At 40.0% G+C, this 22191-nt stretch overlaps 1 protein-coding gene across 1 annotated transcript in view; it reads left to right on the forward strand.

Moving 5' to 3' along the window:
- The window catches only part of hs2st1a (heparan sulfate 2-O-sulfotransferase 1a), a 38669-nt gene extending 17344 nt beyond the window's left edge, over positions 1 to 21325 (forward strand). The window contains exons 2-7 of the mRNA XM_072441808.1: positions 14816 to 15063; positions 15943 to 16028; positions 16913 to 17051; positions 17151 to 17248; positions 19232 to 19389; positions 20584 to 21325. Of these exons, the coding sequence (XP_072297909.1) occupies positions 14816 to 15063; positions 15943 to 16028; positions 16913 to 17051; positions 17151 to 17248; positions 19232 to 19389; positions 20584 to 20819 (965 nt within the window). The 3' untranslated portion in view covers positions 20820 to 21325. The remainder of the gene's footprint in view (positions 1 to 14815; positions 15064 to 15942; positions 16029 to 16912; positions 17052 to 17150; positions 17249 to 19231; positions 19390 to 20583) is intronic.
- Positions 21326 to 22191: the final 866 nt, after the last annotated feature.

Below are 22191 nucleotides of genomic sequence, written 5' to 3' on the forward strand. Positions count from 1 at the left end.
AAGGTAGATTGAACTCACTCAATACACAGCAATGTGTCAAAGTGGGTGGTATTGGCTGATCAGACAAGGAAAACACTTCATTCTTGGTGAATTTTAAGCACAAGTCACAAGCGAGTCTTAACTGACGCTGTCGACATGGTTTTGTTCTGTAGATGTTCAAATACGACAGCCGGTGCTAGCATTACGGTAGCATTTAGCCTGCAGCTGCCATTAGAATTCTTCAATATCCCTAAACCTGCCCCGTTGGACTACTTTATCCTGTCTTCATATTGTATTTGGCACAGTATCATTCTTTGCTCTTGCAGTTGTTGAACAGTGGGTGACAGAGCAGCTTTTCTACATTGAAATGAATGGCTAGCTCCGCCCACAGAGGTCCGTTAATGGGAGACGTTCTCTTGGATACCGACTGTATTCACCTTATTCCAGAAGATCACCTGAGCGCTTCCATACATGCGTTCGCACATCTGGCAACTTGTGCAGTGGCCACCGAGTCCGCCATTTTGAAAGGGGCACGACAGCACGTCTACTACATACGAAATCCAAGAAATATGAGGCCAAAATGCCCAAAACCTGCTTAATCTGTTAGGACATTGCTCTGTTGACTGACCAAGAAATTATAGATTTGTCGTGTACCTCAGTTCGCCGTTATCGTCTAAAGAATCAAAGTATTTGTAGCTCATTGTTCCGTAGAAAAGGATGCAGTCGTGTTGGTTTTTATATATCGCGTGCCCCTTTTAAAATGGCCGCTATGGGGAAGTCCCGGCTGTATGAGGTCACCGCGAACGCATGTATACGTCGTAATCCTCCTTCCGGTTGTATTAGGCGAATATATTCTGGCACATTTTCAGTTTTGAACCGTTAGCCCCACCCACACAGCTCACCCTCTAACTCTGATGTTGAACCGTGACAGAGAAACAGCTGTCTGGGATAGTCACAACTTCTAAAATATTTATAATGTCTTGATTTTGAAGATCTAATAGTGTTATTTCAAGTATTGTAATCTGTAATCTGAATCCATAACGAACACTGTATTGCTCATCAACACCGCATGCTTTTTGTTTCTTCCCCGCCTCCGTCCCGTCGCGACACCACCTCTTTGGACATACTAACATTTGTCAGTCCCCTCTGTCTCCGTGACCTTTCTTGTCCTCCTCAGTCAAGGCGGCAGAGTGGTTAGCCTGTGGCGTTTTAGCTGGAAATCCACAGTGTGACCTTTTATAGCTCATTTTTCATTTACATTTGTCTCGTCCAAACCAACACACACCTCTGGGCAAAGAGTCCAAGAAATTGAAGTTAGTGAATGTAAAGTTTTGTGTTGCAAGTTTGAGCTGTTCAGAAAATGAAATGTCAATATTACTTATGAATGTTGATCTAGACGTTTTATTTGTATTGCCCCGTTATGATTTAGTCTTAGTCTTTAGTCTTTAGTTCTATCATTATTCTAACTTTGCAATTATCAATGCCCTGAGTACTTAAACCAGTTTGATTCAATTAGTCTGTCTCGACAGACAGAGCAGGACAAAACAGGGTTCACACCAGACCAAGAGTAGAGTTTATTAGCTCATGAAAGTGTTCATCTATTTTTTTTAAATATATTTTTTTGAAGGAGAATTCAAATAAAAGTTAAATTTTATTAGTATGAGCATTATTAGCATTAGTATGAGCATCACAAAGGCGCCGGTCCAGCTGGCAGCCCGGTGCAACGCTCCGCTCTTTTTTCACACTTTTTTCACACTTATGTGCTTTATCTTTTGTATTTTGTAAATATTTTTTCTACTTTAGTTGTACGATCGGGACACGCGCTGGAATCGCTTAATTCAACTTGTTTCGACTTTGTTCGGCTGGATTATTGAGTGTTTTTCGTTGTGTCGTTGTGATGTGCGCTAGCTCTGAGCTAGCCCCCCCGGCCCCACCGCGCTCCTCGGCCACAGCCGCCGTATGGATCGGCGCCGGTGCGTTTATACAAAGGAGGAACTCATGAAACTGAGGGGGAAACCATCGTCTTACCCGGAGATCGTCTCGTTATCCCGGCGGACATCCTACTTTTCCCCCTCCATCCCTTGTTGGGAAATGGGAGGTTTTGTCTATAGGAGTTTTTGTTTATAAGAGTTCTTCTATTGAGAGTGTTTTTTAAACTTCCTATATTCTGTGATCTATCCTTTTCCTCTGTATCTACTGCGTTGTATCAATGACATTTCCCCATGTGTGGACAATAAAGGATTATCTTATCTTATCTTATCTTATTAGTTTTACTCAAAGAAACTGGATGCTTTTTGCTAAGAGCGTCAGGAAAAAAATATCCTATTTTTGTGTGTGTGTTATTGTTGTAGGTCTTTTTGTGAGTTTTAATTACACCAAATATTTTAGACCCTTTTCCCCGAGACGTCTATTCAGGTAAAGTGGGACACTCAGGTAAAGAAATACATTTCATGAAATGCATGTGAACGGATGTATTTATTTATACATAATAAAATGACACGTAACATGCTTCTAAAATAAATACATGTGACCTATAAGACTTGATATGTTCAAACTTTCTAAATAAATTTTGTTTCGGTGAAATCCCTTTTTAAAGTGGATGATAAGAACTAAATATACTAATCAAATGTTAGTTGGATCATTATCGAATAATTTCAAATTGTCTCTGGACTGGTTCAAACTTTTTAATTGAGACTTTTCCAGCCATTCTTGTTGTACTGGAGTGGAACACATTTGTTTGTAGTTCAAAATGATTATTAATCAATCAATATGAGGATATAATTCAGTCAGTGTAAAAGCAAAAGAAGGATTTCCCTTTTATGTCATTGTAACGCTACATTTGTGCCTATTTTTTTGCAATGACTTCTTTAGGAATGAAAAGTGCATTGTTTGAGTTGCTCTGTATGTTCTCAGAAAGTCCACGTGTGAACAGCTGGAGATGAAGATATAAAGGTTCCCAGAGCCACGGTCAGATTGAATTTCTCTGGCGTTTCTGCAGCTTATCACTCGACATACAGTAGAGTACATTAGTGCTCCTGGTCTCACTCACAGAGCCAGGCCACATCGGGCCAGGCTCTTGTAACTCCATTAAACCGTCACTGTTGGCATTATGGTGTGCTCTGCTGTCAGGGCTTTCATCAGAGGAATTCTGCCCAGTTACATGTCCAAAACTAAAAAAACAGGTCACATTTAGTTAAGTTTTAATCCAAGAGTCAATAGCGCCTCTTTCCTTGCCTGACCCGCAAGCCCCGCCCACATTCTAACGTGTTGGGAATGGCTGGTCAGGCAACCTGTTTCCTGGGATATTACAGTTTCAGGTATGGTAAAAGTATAATTACATACTTACCACAGAAATACATTCAAATAAATAAACAAAAAGACTAGATATGTGTTTCTGTCGTCTCATTGTCATTGTCATTGTCATTGTCATGTCATCACTCATAAATCATTCTATATCGTTAACAATGTCACAGAAGACTTACCAAAACTTAAACCCAAGAGTACTGATATTACTCAAGCAATACTGTGTCTGACAACTACTCAGAGAAGTACAATTTCATTAAAAAGTTAACAATTATCTAAAACTAAAATTCTCAAATGCTGAACTTGAAAACGAATCACAAATCACACAAAAAAAAACTTTAATTGTTGTAAAGAGCAAAGTCTACACATTATATAAGAGACAGAACTTCATCTTTGTAGTGTTAGTGTTTAGTACAAACATTTTGAACTTGATTTCGATACTAAGGAAAATATTTGATTCTCGATACAGATTTCGATACCACAATGATAATTAAAAATGCTCTTCTTTGGGGTCAATGTTATAGATCATTTCAACAATAAATAATTATGTTCTTTCTTTATTAAACACTGTGGTCTTACACTAGCCCTGCGAAAGCTCAGGAACATTTTAGAACGATTCACAAAACATAACATTTTGTCTTCTTAATGTGATTTTTTTTCCAATTCTAGTTTTATTTTTGATTTTTGATACAACCCTTCCCCATTTGTAACGCTAAAACCTGATATTGTTGTATTTTGCATTCGATTGGTGAGAACTTTAGCGTTGGCAGTTTGATACAATTCAAAATATGTTAATTTGGCTCAAATTGCTGGACAGGATCCGGCCTAAATGTTCAAAAGTTGCTCCCTTTAGACTGTTAAGAAGCGCATCCGGAACTGTCCCTTTTGTGGATTGTAAAATTCCAATGTAAAACAAACAATTGTTTGCACCTCTTGCCAAAAGGAGTAGAAAACTTTGTCAACTTTGTGCAGTAAAACATCCGTTTTGTCATATTGTGCCATGCAGAAGATTTTAAGTAGCTATAGTTAAGTTCCAAGTGTAATCTATTGCACTATACTGCCTTATTATATCCTAAATAAACTGCATATCTATTGCAGAGGAAAACATTAAAAGGCTCTAGCTGGCTCCTGGTTTTAACACGTCGTCCTTTAAGTGCTTTTGTCCATCCGTCTTGTTTGGAGAGTCTTTGGTATTACCGCGGGACAGGAAAAGTTATGGTCCTCTCCACGTCCCCGCTTTGTCCAATCACTTAAAACTGTTTGATTGGGAGTTCTGTCCATGCGGGGATGGACAGCGGGACGGAGAGCGGGACGGAGAGCGGGACGGAGAGGGGGATGGAGAGGGGGATGGAGAGGGGGATGGAGAGCGGGACGGAGAGCGGGACGGAGAGCGGGACGGAGAGGGGGACGGAGAGGGGGATGGAGAGCGGGACGGAGAGCGGGACGGAGAGCGGGACGGAGAGGGGGACGGAGAGGGGGATGGAGAGGGGGATGGAGAGCGGGACGGAGAGCGGGACGGAGAGGGGGACGGAGAGGGGGACGGAGAGGGGGATGGAGAGGGGGACGGAGAGGGGGACGGAGAGGGGGATGGAGAGGGGGATGGAGAGGGGGACGGAGAGGGGGACGGAGAGGGGGATGGAGAGGGGGATGGAGAGCGGGACGGAGAGCGGGACGGAGAGCGGGACGGAGAGCAGGATGGAGAGCGGGACGGAGAGGGGGATGGAGAGGGGGATGGAGAGCGGGACGAAGAGCGGGACGGAGACCGGAGACCATGACGGAGAGCGCACTGCAGCGGCTCAGTACAGGGCCGGGAAATCACTCCATCCGGGGCGTCATGCTGTCACTCACCTGCCTGTGACTTGACAAACAACTACTCCAAACTAGCAATTAATTACGGAGACAATCACAATTTTACCCTAGATGTAATTAACTAACAGAAGTAACACTTTTTATTTGTTCAGAACGTTATCTATATCACTCTGTACAAGCATATTGTTGACTCCATTATGTTTGATCGTTTTGTTTATTACAGTGTTCTAAAGAGCTGGTTAATCTTGTGCAGCAGTGGAAATGTGTGAATAACACAGAGGCAGTCGCAGCCGTCTGGCACAGAGCATCTTTGCAGCTACAGTGACATAACTGTGTGAAATATTCTAGGTCATATTTACAGCTGGTCAACAATATTAGCTCTGTTTCGACCTTTAAGGGATACATACATGTTCTGTGATTTTTAGCACATAGTCTACTCTACTTTTGTCAAAAAGATTTGCAATTAAAAGATTGAGTATATTGTTTATATTAAGAAAAGCTGCAAATGAAAAAGAAACTTGTTGTGCAATCCTACAAACAAAGGAATAAGCTGATTGGCAATTAAATTTGTGTAATACCCAAATCTCAACCAGGACATTTACCACCATGCTTTGCAAAAACAATATTGTCTGGCTTGATTGTCGGCAATATTGTTCATGTGACATTCATTCTTTGTTGTTGTCGTTGTCGTTGTTGTCGTCGTTGTTGTTGTTTGTCCTTCTACTTATTCAGGGAAGCAAGCGTTCTGTTCTGCTCCCACAGCTTGAAGCACTTTTCCAATTGAAATTTTGCTTGTTGAAACTCCATTTGTATGTTTTTTATGAGGTGCGCTGCAGTCCACTTTGGTCACCCTCGAGGAAGAGATTTCAATGTCAGTGGGTGTTTCACCTGGTTAAATAAAGGTTAAAAGAGACTTGCTTTTTTTTCAAGTACCTGGTATTGGATTTAATCTAATTAGGGATGTAACAATAAGAAAATCTCATGGTACAATATTAAGTTCATTGTATGATATTTATTGCAATACAGTGGAGATGCTATAACAGAATGGTAGAAATAAAAGTTTTTCCTTTTAAATGCCTAGAGAAGCATCATATTCCTAAGAATTAAAAGTGCCTAGTAACAGTTATTTCTTCTTGCAATGACTGTAAAGATAGGAGCTCATAATTCGATATATTGTGACCCCACGATATTATTGAGAGACTTTTGATGATACGATAACCCTAAAGTAAGTTGTTAGACCCCTAAATATAACTGCAATACTAAGTAAATTAGCCTTTTACATTTTGTTTATTGTAAACCACAATATTGATTTAAATAGAAATAAAAGTTCATGTGGGAGGGGATAGGGGGAAGGTGAAAATAGGAATAGGACAAATAAGGATTACTGAAACATGCAGGAATCAATACAAATACAACTTTGAGTAAGATAACGATGAGGAAACACTGTTGTAACAAGAAAAGCGCATTATATTTTCTTTTTGCATAATATGTCTCATCACGCATAAAACCCAACAAAATATTTGATTGAAAATGTCTTGCTTTTGAAGTGCCAGTGCTCTGTTTTTGTCCCGCTGCACACACTAACAGGCTTGTGCTTGTAACAGTGTCTAAGGCCCATGTTGCCTTCACGCTCCATAATAAGACTCCACACAGCTCGGAGAAGGGCCGAGGGGCCGGAGCTGGCAAGACGCGACTGTGAGACCAGAGCAGTTCAGTCTTTTGTTCTCGAATTAGACGGACTAGAAGGGAGTGCCAAGCCTGGATGAATGGGGCGGACAGTACAAAGAGCCGGTCGGTCCAGAATGGGGGCCTAACAAGAGGTTTTCAAGGCACGATGTAGATCAAATCAAATCAAATCAATTTATTTTTGTAAGGCCCAAAATCACAACAACAGTTGCCTCTGAGGGCCACAGGGAGAAATGAATCAACAATGTCTGTGGTGGCGATGAAGTCAGACAATGTCTGTGGTGGCGATGAAGTCAGACAATGTCTGTGGTGGCGATGAAGTCAGACAATGTCTGTGGTGGCGATGAAGTCAGACAATGTCTGTGGTGGCGATGGAGTCAGACAATGTCTGTGGTGGCGATGAAGTCAGACAATGTCTGTGGTGGCGAGGGACGATGTCCCAGGGTCCTCTGTCCTTAGACTCTCCTTCTCGGCCAGGAAAAACTACAAAAAAAACCCTCTTTGGGAAAAAAGCGTAGAAACCTGGAGGAGTTCCAGTGAAGGAGAGATCCGACTCTCACAGACGGACAGACGGACACGAGGAGACTGGAGCTGGACCCACTCTTCAGGCAGAAGAGGGACCGTCTGAGTCGAGCTGGACCCACTCTTCAGGCAGAAGAGGGACCGTCGGAGGCGAGCTGGACCCACTCTTCAGGCAGACGAGGGACCGTCGGAGGCGAGCTGGACCCACTCTTCAGGCAGATGAGGGACCGTCCACACAGGGCAGGGACCACTTCACCAGGGGAGGGGCATCTGGGTCCACAGGTCCTCAGAAGTGAGAGAAAGAAAAGAAGGCGGTGAACAGTTTGCAAGTGGAATCAAAAAATAAATATTGTTTGATAGCATAAGTAGTCAGAAGAAGAGGATAGTGCTCAAGCTGTCATACTTCCCCCAGCATAGTTACTCCTAGGGCAGCGTAGCTGAAGCTGAACGTTGTGTAGAGACCCCACAACGTTCTAAAGGTGGCTCCGTTCAAAAGAAAAGTAGCAATGTATTCATGAGTCTGTTTGGCTATGGAAATGTGTCTGCAAGAAGAGTTCAAGTTGACATTGGCCGTCCTGTTGGAGGTTTTCAATCTTTTGTCCTTTGAGTTAGCAGAAAGAAATGTGTTCGTCCAAATGTCCCCAAAAAGACATTTACAGTTTCATATCTTTGAAGGTGTCATAGTTTAAAAGGCATTATGGGTAAAAGTTTGTACTTACATTTTCCTGGTTTGTCAAGAATGCACTCTTCTCCAATACTTTACAAAGATGAACAGATATGTGTGCAGTCCAAGCACAAACGAATGACATAAACCACTGGTTTTAATCCAAGAATTATTCTTTTATGTAGTTAATTAACAATACTATTAATAATCAACAAATTATGATGTGTGATATATAGCTACAGAAAATCACCATAACCAATCAAATTGAAACTTCCGGTACTTTCCTGAAACAATAACTCAGCAGCAGGATCATCATAATCTTAATAACCATATTGTAAATAAAACAAGAGCTGCAATAAATAAATATAGCAGAATTAAACATTTACTTCCTGACCAGTCCGCCAACTATCACTTTTCCAACACAATTCTGTTACGCATTTCCAGGGCGTGGCACTGGGTCTGGGCGACTGACGTCACCCAAACATAACACATGTTTTCTTAAAGGCGGTATGGACGATTTTTCTGCGATTTGAGAACGCAGGCGGAAGTGCGCATGCGCACTCCCCCGTGCGGACTGATACAACACACACGTGCGTTTGTTTATTAGCGCAACGGAGCGCATCACATCGCTCGTCTCCCGTAGATTTCTGTCCACTTCTGCGTCAGCTCAAACTGTCTTTCTCTGTCTTTATTTTGCTCCGTACACTGAGGGAACTATATTATGATAGATCCATGCGCTTAGGCACGCGGAAACGTGGGGACGAGCCTGACGCGGCTGCAGGTGAGCGGTAGGTGCGTTTTATGATTGATACGTGGCAGGACAAATGATTTATCCACGCCACGAGGAAATATGATAAAAAATTTGCTGAAAAAAATCGTCCATACCACCTTTAATGAATAAAATGTAAATTGTATGCAATTGTTTTTTTTTTATAAGGATTTGGCCTGTAGCCTATATTAGACAGGACAGCTGAGCGTGAAATTGGGATTTGAGAGAAGGGAAGGACATGCAGCAATCTGTCAGAGCTGGGATTCAAACTGTGGAGCCTGGCATGTGCTGCCACCTTAACCACTCGACCACTGGGTGGCACTGTGTCCAGATTATATATTCAAATATAATAAGCGAATTCATAAAAAGATGTTTAGTAATTTGTGTTGCTGTGAGACAAAGTTAAAGTCTCTACACCGCGTTTTCATGTCTCTTCATAACCACGGGAACTGCAGAGGGGATAGACCTGACCGTCTATCCCCTCTGCTCAGGGAAACTGCAAGCAGGCCAATCGGCTGCTGGTTTTGCCCTGAGCAAAACTAGATTAGAACAAAGATAAAATAAGTTAAACACATTATAAAACTACAATATTTATATTCTAATATATATATATATATATTTTTAACTTTATTTTTTCTGCAGTAAACTCTATCTGCGACGCTGAAGAGGCACGCAGACCTGAGAGCGCTGTGGAGCTTCAAACACGTGTATCGCTTTTTTAAAAAGTACTTTTATACTGTGATGTACTTTTCTCAAAATAAGAAAAATTGACAACTCCGGGCTGGATGTAAAACGGCTCATGTTTGAACTTGACGCATAAGGACCAAAAAACAGCCTTAACGTGATTTAAATAGTCAATTGATGCTGTCATAACTGTATACTGTGATAAACTATGATAATATGCCCCGTTGACTGTCGCCAAATGTGTGGGGGCCTAATTTACACATGTAGAACGCAAAGTACATTATTCTTTACATTGACACCTGCTCCTTTGTGTCGTGTGCGTACAGTGAGGTTGTCCTGTAAGTCAGAACGCATCTGTGTGTCCTCAGTAGGCCCTCTATAAACACACATGTTCAACCAATCCTCTTTCCAAAATGACGTTCCCATGACTATGTGTCTCTTTAGGAAATGCGTTGGGTTTGGATCATGTTAGAAGCATTAACGTGAGTACCGTGGTGTGAGTCGATAAACAGAAAGCAGCAGATGCTAACTTAGTTTTGCTCATTCTGGCGGTGCAACAAATAAAGTTAGCATCACAGGAAATACATTGGTTTATCACAAGATCAGGTCAGTGTTTGGTGAGACATTTATTTTTAATGTAATTAGTAGAGTGGTGGCCTCAATAATGCAATATCATGTCATAATAACTCTTTCTTGCTAAAATTATGTCATTTCAATGAATTTCTTGCAGTCAGAAATGAAGGAGAAAGATTTCTAATAATCTAAATAATTCCCATTCTTTTCTGCTCCCTATTGTACTTTGATTAGTCAAGGTTTGGTTCAGATTTTCCCCTCATGATTTCCCATCTCCGCAGTGACCTATAGCTGTCCTCAGAGTGAAGGTGTCTCCATGCACCTGTCGGCCCCGTTCACACACAGGCACTTTGTATTTATGACTATTGTCACGTCGCTCGTGTCCCTCCTGAATGTCACGCTGCTTGTGGAAAATACGGAGGACAGCTGTAAGACTGGTGTTTCAGGCCCAGTTCCCGACACATGGCTGAGCTGCAAGTGTGAACTCTCACACAGTACATGAGTACACAGTACATGAGTACACAGTACATGAGTACACAGTACATTAGTACACACTACAGGCATTCAGGTGAACGACGAGATGGTACACAGTGGGAAATGTTACAGTGTTAGAAATGGTAAAGGTTAGAAAGAATGTTTAATCTTATATATAAAGTTAAATGTTGTGGTTGTATTGTATGTTTCCCAAACCTTGAACAATGCATAAATGTATGAATAGAAGAAAAATATCAAACAGATGGTCTATAAAACAGCTAAACAGTTAATAATGATTTTACTGCATCATTTTCCTGATTTTTTTTCTCTCTTGAAAATGTAAAAAACATAGTAGTCCATATTTATTTCTCACTTGCATTTCAAGCATTCTAATTATTCACTGCAATGAGCTGTGCAGAGTTTACTGTCTCAGGAAAGCTGTGAGTGTGCTATTGGCGCACTTCCTGTTTTTCGGAGAAGAAAACACGAGTGGCAGACAGCACGCAGTGGTCTATTTTTCACCACAATATATCTATACTACTCTATTTTATTTAATTACATGCCTGTAGCCACTTTAATTTACTACTGATTTACTATTAAAACTTGCTACTAGTCGACTACTGCAACAGCAGTGACTAAGGCTGTTGGACTGTTACGATCAGGACACATAGTGTTCAGATTAGACGTTATGCTCTGCAAAGCTGTCATGGGATTTGTTCTGTGATCACAAGATGGCATTTCATTTTATTTCTTTACATTAGATAAATAGTGTGCAACTTTTATTTTTCCCATTGACCCTTCCAGACGTAACTTGAATAATCGTGAATATGGCCCATTAGTGTTATGACAATTCTATTGCATTCTAATTATTCATTTTGACGTTTGGCAAATGTAACAAACAAGCATAGAAAAAGCACTCTACGGTCTAAAAAGCACCATTTTCTTAAAGTTCTAAAATTAAGATTGTTGTGTTTGATGAAATACCAAAAATGTCAGTGTCAAATTGTTGTCGCCCGCAATGTTTTTGGTGTAATTTGTCCAGCAGAACATTAGATTCAAGTCCTGTTTATAGAGCTCAGGATTGTGTCCTCATGGAATGTTCAGTTAGCCTGGTGTTATTGAGATTTTAAGATGCTAAATTCTAGATTTAAAAGCATCCTGGACACTATAGTGTGATAAACGTCTTTTTTCTTTCTTATAGGCCTATTGTTTTGGCTAATGTACCTCTATTTTTAGCATGCTGGCACAAAAACGTGGATTCATCTAATAACAGTCTTATTTTGTCATTTGATTCTGAGCTATATTACCTTGTTAGCATTTACACTCATTTGGTTGCTAATTGCTATGTTTTCTAACGAGGATCTGATATGACTCCACCACATGCGGTCAAGCAAGTCTTTGTTTTAAAATGCATTTGTGCCAATATTCTATATGGTTCCAGCCTTTACAAATCAGACACTGAAACGGTCTTTATACACATTGTAGACAGTGTGGTCAGGGAATTGTAATCCCTCATTTGTCCAGTAGAAGTCCTTGGTAGAAAAGGTATCAAAGGTAGCAATTTGGACACTTTATTTTAAATCAAGATGTTTCTCCATTTAGCTGTTATAATAAATGTATGTTAAAGACTGGGCGCCTGAGTGAGTTGGCAGCTGCAGTCGGAGTGGAGACTGCTCTGAGGGAGACTGCAGTCTTACAGCAGGAAGCACAACAGCTGCTCCTTCTGTCCCCGCGAGAAGCCCATGAGAGACAACGTCCACAGAGCCAGAGCTGGAGGACAACTCAGATCAGCTGTCCTCAAGAGACACGAGCTCACACACACACACACACACACACACACTTTGCTGATGGACTTAATGGCTTTTCGATGCCTTCCTCGTCTTCCTTTTACCCTTGTATTGTCGACTCGTTATTATGCTCAAGTTTCTGCTGCCCAAAGTCCGGCTAACATCTTTATTTACTCTTGACGTGACCCATAATGCAACAGGGCTGGTGTGTGCGTGAGTGTAGGTAGGGGCTCCCACGGGTATTAGGTGCTCCGAGGAGGCCTGGGCGGGACAAGGGGCTGGTGCTCAGTCCATTGTGCTTGGTTCTATTCACCGCGTATTCCACCAACCTCCCTGTAACGTCTTAATTAAATGTGTATTTGATATGTAGTTATATGATAGTAGTTGTATGTGTAGTTGATACATTGCTGTCCGTGTTAGCCTGTGCATTAGCCTGTGCATTAGCCTGTGCATTAGCCTGTGCAAGCAGGTTGTGTTTGCTGATGCTTCTCTTCAGGAGTTTGGCGGCGTTCAAGGCAGAGGAGCTCTTCTTCACAGGTGAAGGTCGCAGTAAACGCAGGCGTACATGGAAAAAGATCAGCCGAGTGTCAGTCAAACGAAAATGGCCTTAGTTAGGAATATTATAGTTAATCTTTTTCCTTTTTCCAGTTCATAATTTATACGTACAGTTACATTTTAACCCTAGAAGGAAATGTTTCTCTGCAATTGACCCATTGTTCACGTATGTTAAAGGTGCACTATGTAACTTTTCTGATAGGAGGCGCTGTACACACGATTAGTAGATGCTCATGCTATTGATCACTTAGAAACGCAGCTAATCCGGGAAAATTTGAGGGACTCCGGAGTCGGTCCCCTTAATTTTGTCCTATAGCCGTTAGCATTAGCCCGCTAAAATGCAAGTTATGAATAATCCTTGTTGAGTGTATTTTATTTTAGATGGTAATTAGTTTTCAATTGAGATTTCTGAACTTGTGTGGTGAGAATCTAGTGACTCTAAACACAGTCGTTTGCATGTTACTGGTGAGGAGAGTAGATAAATTACATTAAAATAATGAAATAAAGACGTTGTACACAGAATTTTGCTTTCCACGGAGATGTTATTATGTTTCATAGTATGACATTAAACTCATCTGTCTAACATTGATTGGATTTCAGGTCTTCTGTCTCCATGGAGAAAGAACATTTTAATGTCATACTGTGCAACATTCTAGGCAAATTAAAAACATTTCGACTGAGACAAGCAGGTGGCGGCCATTACTTACAGTATGACTTGCTTTGTTGCCAGTTTCATTATATTATTTAGGTCCGACAATGATGAAAGAAAATCGCGCTTCAAATATATTCTCAAAAATCCTACTTGGCTCAGATTAGAGTAGTGTGAAATGAGCTGCTCGGGGAATGATTAACTGGTCTCCAGCTGTCTGCGGGTACCCTCCGGAAGTAATCCAGTTTTAATGAAGTCAATCTACAACGACTGAGACATGTTAAGAGCATTGGAGGCTAATATTCAATGTATAACAACGGCTTCAACACTAAAATGGGCAGAGTTTACAGAGTACAAAGGGAAATGAGTGCAGCTGTCCATCCGTGTTTTCTGATGTGTTGCTCTTATGTGAAGAAAATGAATAAAGAAAGAAAGTTAAGGCTAAATGACCCTTAATTTACATGTGACTGTGCAAAATTGTAACTATCTGACATGACTGAAAAAGATAATTCTGTTCTCTACCTGATTACCAAGAGCCTTTCCATCATCTTTTGTTTCTCTTCTTTCAAAGCGGCTCATATTTCCATTTTCCATTCTTTCCTCCTCCTTCTGTCCATTCCTTGTACCTTGTTTTCTTGGCTCCTCCTCCCATAGCTCCCTTAAGTCCTTTACGTTACCTGTAGAACATAGTACGCTTGAATGAATGCTATAAAAGAGCCTGTTTCTGGTGTTGAACCGTGACAGAGAAAACAACTGTCCGGGATCATCACAGCCATAATAATCTGACGACTATTCTGACTGGTTAAAATATACCAGTTTGAAATGTACTGGCAGTTTCATTTCATTTTCACAAATAGCTGCTTTTACAATGTACTGTATGAAGTTAGCAACTACGTTAGCAAAAAGGTCCAAATGTGTCCAATTTATGCTTTTATATCATCATTAGCACTTTGTTTTAGTATAGTTTAGTATTTAAACAACCAGGCTTCTATCTAAGAAAGCCTATTGACACAAAAAATGCAATTAGAAAAACTGATAGAGCTGTGCAACAATCACATTTTAATTGCGATTGAGATTCAGTCAGTTCTGTTCGTCAATGCTCTGTTTGATTCTTCCTAATCGAAAGGTCTACAGCCAATCCTCTGTCTTTAAAACCATGTGTTTGGAGCAGACTTTGAAGGAAGAAGATTTTATACATCTTTTGTTTTACATTGCATTTATTAAAAGTCTGTCTCGTTTATGTTCAAGAATATAATAGTGAAATTAGCCATTTTATTAGTTTGTGATCGCTCAGGGTTCATTTCTTTTGTAATTATATCAGTGCTAATAACATCTTCCTGTTCACGTTGTGTTCTGTTCAGAGCGTGCCATGGCGAGACACGAGGTGCGAGAGCTGGAGCAGAGGCAGAGCCAGGACTGGGGCGTGAGGGAGCAGAGCTGGACCCAGACGGACTCGGACGAGGACCTGGTCATCGTCTACAACAGGGTCCCGAAGACGGCCAGCACCTCCTTCACCAACATCGCCTACGACCTGTGCGGAAAGAACCACTACCACGTCCTGCACATCAACACCTCCAAGAACAACCCTGTCATGTCCATACAGGACCAGGTAAGACTGACGGGCTCCTTTAAGGTGAACTACCACGACTTTTCTGGTGGAGAAGCTGCCATTGGTTTGTCTCCATGTCTTCTTTCTTTGCCTTGAATCATCTACAGTATCTAACTTATTATTTTCCTCATGTGTGTTAAGATTAATGAGGTACTGCAGAATGTCTTGTACTACTGACATTTCATTTGACTTTAAAAGAATGTACCACGGACGTAAAACTCCAGCAATGGAAATGATTGATGGATACCTGTGGAATTTATATTTGGCTGCAGTAGAAAAGCATTAACAAGAATATGGATGACATGGACGGAGCTGACTGTCAAGGACTTTGGACATTTATCAAATAGAAAGACAAACTTTTGCACTGAATTTGAAAATGGATAAATTTGGTGGATTTTCGGGCCAAATGTGACAGATACAAAAGGGGAAATAAGCCAGACTGACTTTCTAAGGGCTGCTCCTTTTGTTTTCATCTTTTGACTCTCTTTATCTTGTTCTGTTTGTTTTCTACTGTAAAAAAACATAAAAAGGACAAAAAAACAGTTAAAGTTCCTTGGAGACACCACCAGGCCAAGTTAGATCTGTGGACAGGTTTCTATTTGTCACATTCTACTACAGAAATCGGCAATAGTTTCCCCAAATATTTGTTTTTACTCTTACACGAGTCATTACTTGGACCATTACTTTGTGCTTCTACTTTGGTAATAGTATTTTGAAGAAACATTACAGTTCTGTGCTCAAACAAATACATAATTATATCCAAAATCTCATGTTGTCATGTGCTAAAGAAGGAATATCTTGTCTTGTATGGTCTTATGGGATTCGTGTCGTGTCTCACTCCTTTTGAACATCCTGTTACTGTCCTGTCGTGTATTTCAGAAACGGTTTGTGAGGAACGTGACCGAGTGGAGAGAGATGAAACCAGCCTTCTACCACGGACACGTGTCTTTCATTGACTTCACCAAGTAAGACATATTCCGTCTGCCAGACTCACAGCAGGAATCCAATCACGCTTCAGGTCTTCAAACAAATGAGAGTTCACTAATAGAAATTGTACATAATCAGAATCCAGGATCCAGAATTACACACTTCAAGTCTTTACGACGAGTGAGTCTGGTGACCGCGCCCTCTGTCACGCCTCCAAACTCAAACACAACCGTATAAGGAGCCAGAAGGACGGACCATGCTTGTTGTTATTTTGATAAATACCAATTGATTTTATTTTATTTATTGAAAGAAATGGCTTAAAAATACCGAATCTTGCAAAAAAACATGCATTCTTATCGTGAGCGAGGTCGCATCTCCACAGATCTGACCTGTATCTAACCCGCTTATCTTAACAAGCAAAGTGCAATGCCAAACTGTGGGATCGTGGCTTTTACTCACAGTGGATCGGCTGCTCAGTTTTTTCAAAAGTCCCAAGCTGACAATTAGACATGACTCATTATAGATCTGATTCTAATTGGATTAATTATATAGTCCTACTTGATTCCTTTGCACTTTTCCCATTGACCTTTCCGCTCTCCTTCTTAGCTCGGTTTGATTTATATCTTAACTCCCACGTTCCTTTGTTCATTATTCACTCCACTATCTATCATTCTCCTCCTCCATTGTGTAGTCTTCCCTTTTATAGAAATACATTCTCATTTACTACATAACTATAAAGAATACCTATAAAGGCCATTATTCATACAACTTTTCATACTCGGTTTAGCCAATACTGTAGCACAGGAAGTAAAATAAACTAAAGGAGACATACTTAGTTAGATTGACTGATTAAATTCTAAAAAAAAGAATTAAAAAAATCATACTATATCTTCTTTAAACATATTTATATTGTTATTTTCAGGTATGGGGTCAAAAGAAAACCCATTTACATCAACGTGATCCGGGACCCCATAGAACGCCTGGTGTCCTACTACTACTTCCTGCGCTTCGGCGATGACTACAGGCCGGGGCTGAGGAGGAGGAAGCAAGGAGACAAGAAGGTGACGAGATCTGTTTTCCAATCGATACAATTCTATCTCCAGCTATTGTGTATGATCAGTGTAATTAATTCAGTCTCCATGCCTCCTATTATATTTCAGACTTTTGATGAATGCGTCTCGGCCGGTGGATCGGATTGTGCTCCGGAGAAACTGTGGCTGCAGATTCCGTTTTTCTGCGGGCATTATTCGGAGTGCTGGTCAGTATACTCAAGTCTGACCACTGATAGTACACGTTTTGGTCTGTTGTTGTTGCCAAATGTCTATAAATTACTGAAGTAAGAGTAAAAAAGTATTTGGAGAAACTACTAGTTGAGTGTTGAGTAAAAGTTTGGACGTAAAATCTATTTAAAACTGATATGTAAGAGTTAATGTAACAAACACAACATAAATAATGCCCAGATTCTGGTATTTCAAAATAAAAAGAGAGCAAAAAAGCATAAACTAAATCATATCTGAAGTAGAAGTGGGCAATATATCGAAAATGTAGATAACATCGTGAATGTTGTTTCAAAATATGCAAAATTTGAATATCGAGTACCGTACATCTTTTATTGTACGAAATGCCACCAAAAGAGCAGATTTAAAAAAATAATAATAATCATAATAAAAATATTATCATTATTATTTACTCATAAGAGTATAAGGTGTTTTTTTTCTGCAGTTTGTGATACATTTGACATATTTCACATATTTTTCATTATTAAATTGTCTGAATATCGTTATCAAGATACTTTATTGACCTGAATAATCCCAATTACTATTGAACTGAATAAAGGAACATGCGGTTGTGGCGAGACCGTCACCCCAGTTCAGGAACTATACTTCCTGTTCCAAAGGAGGAACTCATGAAACTGAGGGGGAAACCATCGTCTTACCCAGAGATCGTCTCGTTATCCCGGCGGACATCCTACTTTTCCCCTCCATCCCTTGTTGGGAAATGGGAGGTTTTGTCTATAGGAGTTTTTGTTTATAAGAGTTCTTCTAATAAGAGTGTTTTTTAAACTTCCTATAATCAGTTATCTGTCTTTTTCCTCTGTATCTACCTGCGTTGTATCAATGAAATTTCCCCATGTGTGGACAATAAAGGATTATCTTATCTTAATCTTGCCATCCCTAGTGTAAATGTGGTCAGTACTTGCAGCAGTTGCAATGTCTGGCTTGTTAATAGAAAAATCTTGAAGGCAAGTTAACAATTTCCCCCATCAATTCAGTCTCTATATCTACTCCAGGACATAAAAATAGCTTGGTAAACATTGCAACATTGCGTGTGCTAACGGACAGTCACAGGGCAGGAGAGGCGTGTTGTGCTTTATTAAAATCACCCTGTCTCATTCCTGTTGCATCATTTCAGGCCTCAGTGCACTTCCATCTGCACGCTTCTCAGCCCTTATCTGTCCGTCTGTATAGCAAACAGCCTTTTTCAGTCCTGCTTCGACTTGTGAATAAAAATAAGATGAGACTCCTTTATAACAGACAGCGTTGGAATAGTCTGACATCCCCAGATTTCTCTCTCTAAAGCTGTATTCAGACGGTTCGCCTTAATGCTCTGTTTGGAGCTGCTCCAAGACTCTGTTATGGACTGTAAAAATGTGATTTCTGCTGCAGATATACGGCCTGGGTTGGGTCCAGGCACGCTTTTAGAAATGTTGTCAAAAAGGATACAGCCATTTCAAATATCACAATGTCACATTTCATACAATAAGCAAAAATAACAAGCAGAGAAAAGTAGAAAAAGGACAAAATGACAACAACAACAAAGAATAAGAAGAAAGGAGTCTGAGCCACATTTGTAAATAATAAGAGCAGCTTTTGAATAATTTTGAAAACCAATTAGCAAACCAAGACAACACACAAAGTAGTTGTTGAGATGTGGAAAACAAAACCATATGGGATAAAAATAGGTTGTGTAATCGTATGAAAATGTCTGCAAAGAACTAAATATCCTGTTGTTGTGGGTTTTAGGACATAAAACACAGAACAAAGAGTGAATCTAAACAGGCAATAATGGCACAAGACATAAAAAAAGGAAAAAGAAAAACTCACTTTATAAATTGTCCAACATTTAAGTCTCATTTTGTCCAAAGTTTATACCGAAATTGAGCCTTTCAATGTTTATGTCCTTAATTGGACATATATTACTTCTTGTACTGTACTTATTCTGTGACTGGTGCTGTGGTCAGGAATGTGGGCAGTCAGTGGGCTCTGGAGCAGGCCAAAGCCACGCTGGTGAACGAGTACCTGCTGGTGGGAGTAACCGAGGAGCTGGAGGACTTCGTCATGATGCTGGAGGCCGCTCTGCCTCGCTTCTTCAGAGGAGCGACGGACCTCTACAGAACAGGTGCACTGCAATCAAACGTGCTCTGTGTGAAAGGAGCAGGATCTTCTATATAAGACACTCTACATAAAGCAACTTTTGTATTTGTTGTTAAAAACACAGATGAAAGAACGCTCAAAATGTTCTCTTTTGGGTGTACAATTATAGAGATCTTTATGTTAAATACATGAGAATCAGCAACAATTGATTTTATGTCAGAACTTGCACTTTATCCACTTTATACCAATTGTAAAGAAATCCTCATTTGCAAAGATAACCTGGACATTTGTGGTAAATGTTTATGGGTTTAACTGAATTATCTCTACCACAACAAATACAACAAAACAAAACGTGTTGGAGTGAAGAAGAAACATTCAACTAAAAAACGGTTCTAAAACAAAACTAAATAAAGAAATAATTCATAAAACAAAATTCTCACTCAATACCAAGTACGTTAATGTAAAGTAATTGAATCCAGGCTTCTTTTTTTCACCTGTTTGTCAGTATGAAACTGGTTGTGTGTTATTTTCTAGACTCACAGTGATTCCTGTCTGTGTCTGAGGCAGGTCCTTGGAGAGCTGTGACTGGACTAAAGTGCACAGCGGTCTCTTTCTGATGTGGTCAGAGTAAATGGCTCGGATGAATAATACGCTCAGACCGATCGAGAGTGACACAGACTCAGGCTCATAAAGTCTGCCCTCAAATTAAATCACCACCGCAGCAGGCAATGAGTTTGTAGACTGGTCGAATGAAACAAGTAACTATTAATAAGATGTTTTTGAATGGCATTAGTGAAGAAATAAGAAAATTCAGAATTTACTTCCTCTTTTAGACCATTTTGCAAAAAGAAATGCATGATTTTGATGCATATTGTAGCGATTACTCTTTATATTTGTTAGAGAAATAGGTGCACAGGTATGTCCTTTTAGGTAAACTGAATCTTGTGCAGACTTTATAGCATAAAAATGATGTCCAATATTGTGCCTGCAGTTTAGAACATCTTTTGAATGTAATTTCCTTTCTTTAACAAACGTTTATGATTGCATTTTACATCTAAAATACATCGATACTTTGCATTCAATTTGTCTTAATCCTTTTAAAATGTGACAGTTATAATTGCAATGTAAACAATGCTACAAAATATGCTTACCACACACAATTCCACTGGATTTATGAATGCATTTTAACTGATTTCCCCTTTGTCTCCATGTTCCACAGGTAAAAAGTCCCACCTGAGGAAGACCACCGAAAAGAAACCGCCCACCAAAGAGTCCGTGGCTAAACTACAGCAGTCCTCAATCTGGAAAATGGAAAACGACTTTTACGAATTCGCCCTGGAGCAGTTTCAGTTTGTCCGGGCCCACGCTGTCAGAGAGAAAGACGGGGAACTCTACCTGTTAGCCCAAAACTACTTCTACGAGAAAATCTACCCCAAGAACAGAGACAAGAAATGAACTCATGCATAAGCTGTTTTGGAATTTTGTAACACCGACAAAAGGAACCATTTTGAACCGGACAAGTGTTGGGACATTTCTTGCCAAACGCGAGGGGAAAAGTGGACTTTCGAGGTGGACAACAAAGTGGACTACAGTTCCCAGGATGCCTCACTTGGATTGGAGATGCCTCTTGTCGTGTGATGTTGCTGCAAGGAGGCGTTTCCCATTGGCTCTGTACTGTTGTTTTACCTGTGTTTGGGTTGTTTAATATGTAAAAATATGCCTCATGATGGTGGGGGGTTTGAATGGGCTGTGTGGGACATTGGTTCACTGTTATTTGAGTGATATCTAGTGGCGAATGTGCAAATGACATATCCAAGCCTCTGATATTTTGTTTTACAGCGAAATAAGAGGAAATACTAGCTTAAAATGGCTACATGGTTCCATAAGTCATGGTTATTTCGACTAGCAAACAGCATATGCAAATAATAAACTAATTTAAATCATTACTCAGCATCATAAAATGGAACTAATGAGGTTAATTTTGCCTCCTGATGATTTAGTTTTTTCATACACATTCATTGATCGCTCACTCACAGTCTTCTTCAGAGTTGTTGCTGTGATGTGTCTTATCAATGGATTTACAAAAGTTTTAGCGCCATCTGCTGTTCGATTTCTTCAGAACCATATCGCAGGTGTGAGAGAGTGAAAAAGGCCCCCTCGTCCCGGTTTATAGGTCGAAATTGTCAGCTATGAAAAGCAAACAAACTCTGGGCTGAAAAAAGAGCTTTTTAGACATCTTAAGATTCTGGTTGATGAATAAGCAAAATCTTGTATGTTACTAAATTATGAAAAAGTTATGCCAAATTGTTCTAGAATTACTGTGATAGGGAAAAACTTTTGGTAGGGTAGGAGCAATATTGACAGAATGTTTAATCCATCATTTTCATCACCATTTAACAATATTTTTGCCCTCAATCAGAAATGTATGTGATGACCAAAATGTCCTGTTGCAATTCTTTTAAAAACGGGTGGAGGAAAGCGATGTATTACTTTTTTGCTATGTTTTAAACTCTAAAACTACTATCCTAGTTTTGCACACTGCTCTACGCTCAATATTTCTCTCACCTTTATTAATTGAGCAAAGTTTAAGACGTTGATTTAAAGTGATTTTATGTTAACCGTGTGTCCCATGTCCAGCCACACTTTAAACACCAGCCTGTCTCTGTACTGAAGGTGAGTGTGACCTTGACTACTGCAGCGACTTGAATGACCACTTTTTATTAAAAAAAATAAATAAAATTAAAAACAATGTTGTAAGGATTGTACATTTTCTACTGAGCTGGGGCATCTTTGAATCTTGTAAATTTGATGTGAAATGAGAGAAAGC

The sequence above is a fragment of the Eucyclogobius newberryi genome, unplaced genomic scaffold, assembly GCF_026437365.1.
Source record: "Eucyclogobius newberryi isolate DKJ021-1_F unplaced genomic scaffold, fEucNew1.0.hap1 SCAF_12, whole genome shotgun sequence".
Taxonomy (NCBI): domain Eukaryota; kingdom Metazoa; phylum Chordata; class Actinopteri; order Gobiiformes; family Gobiidae; genus Eucyclogobius; species Eucyclogobius newberryi.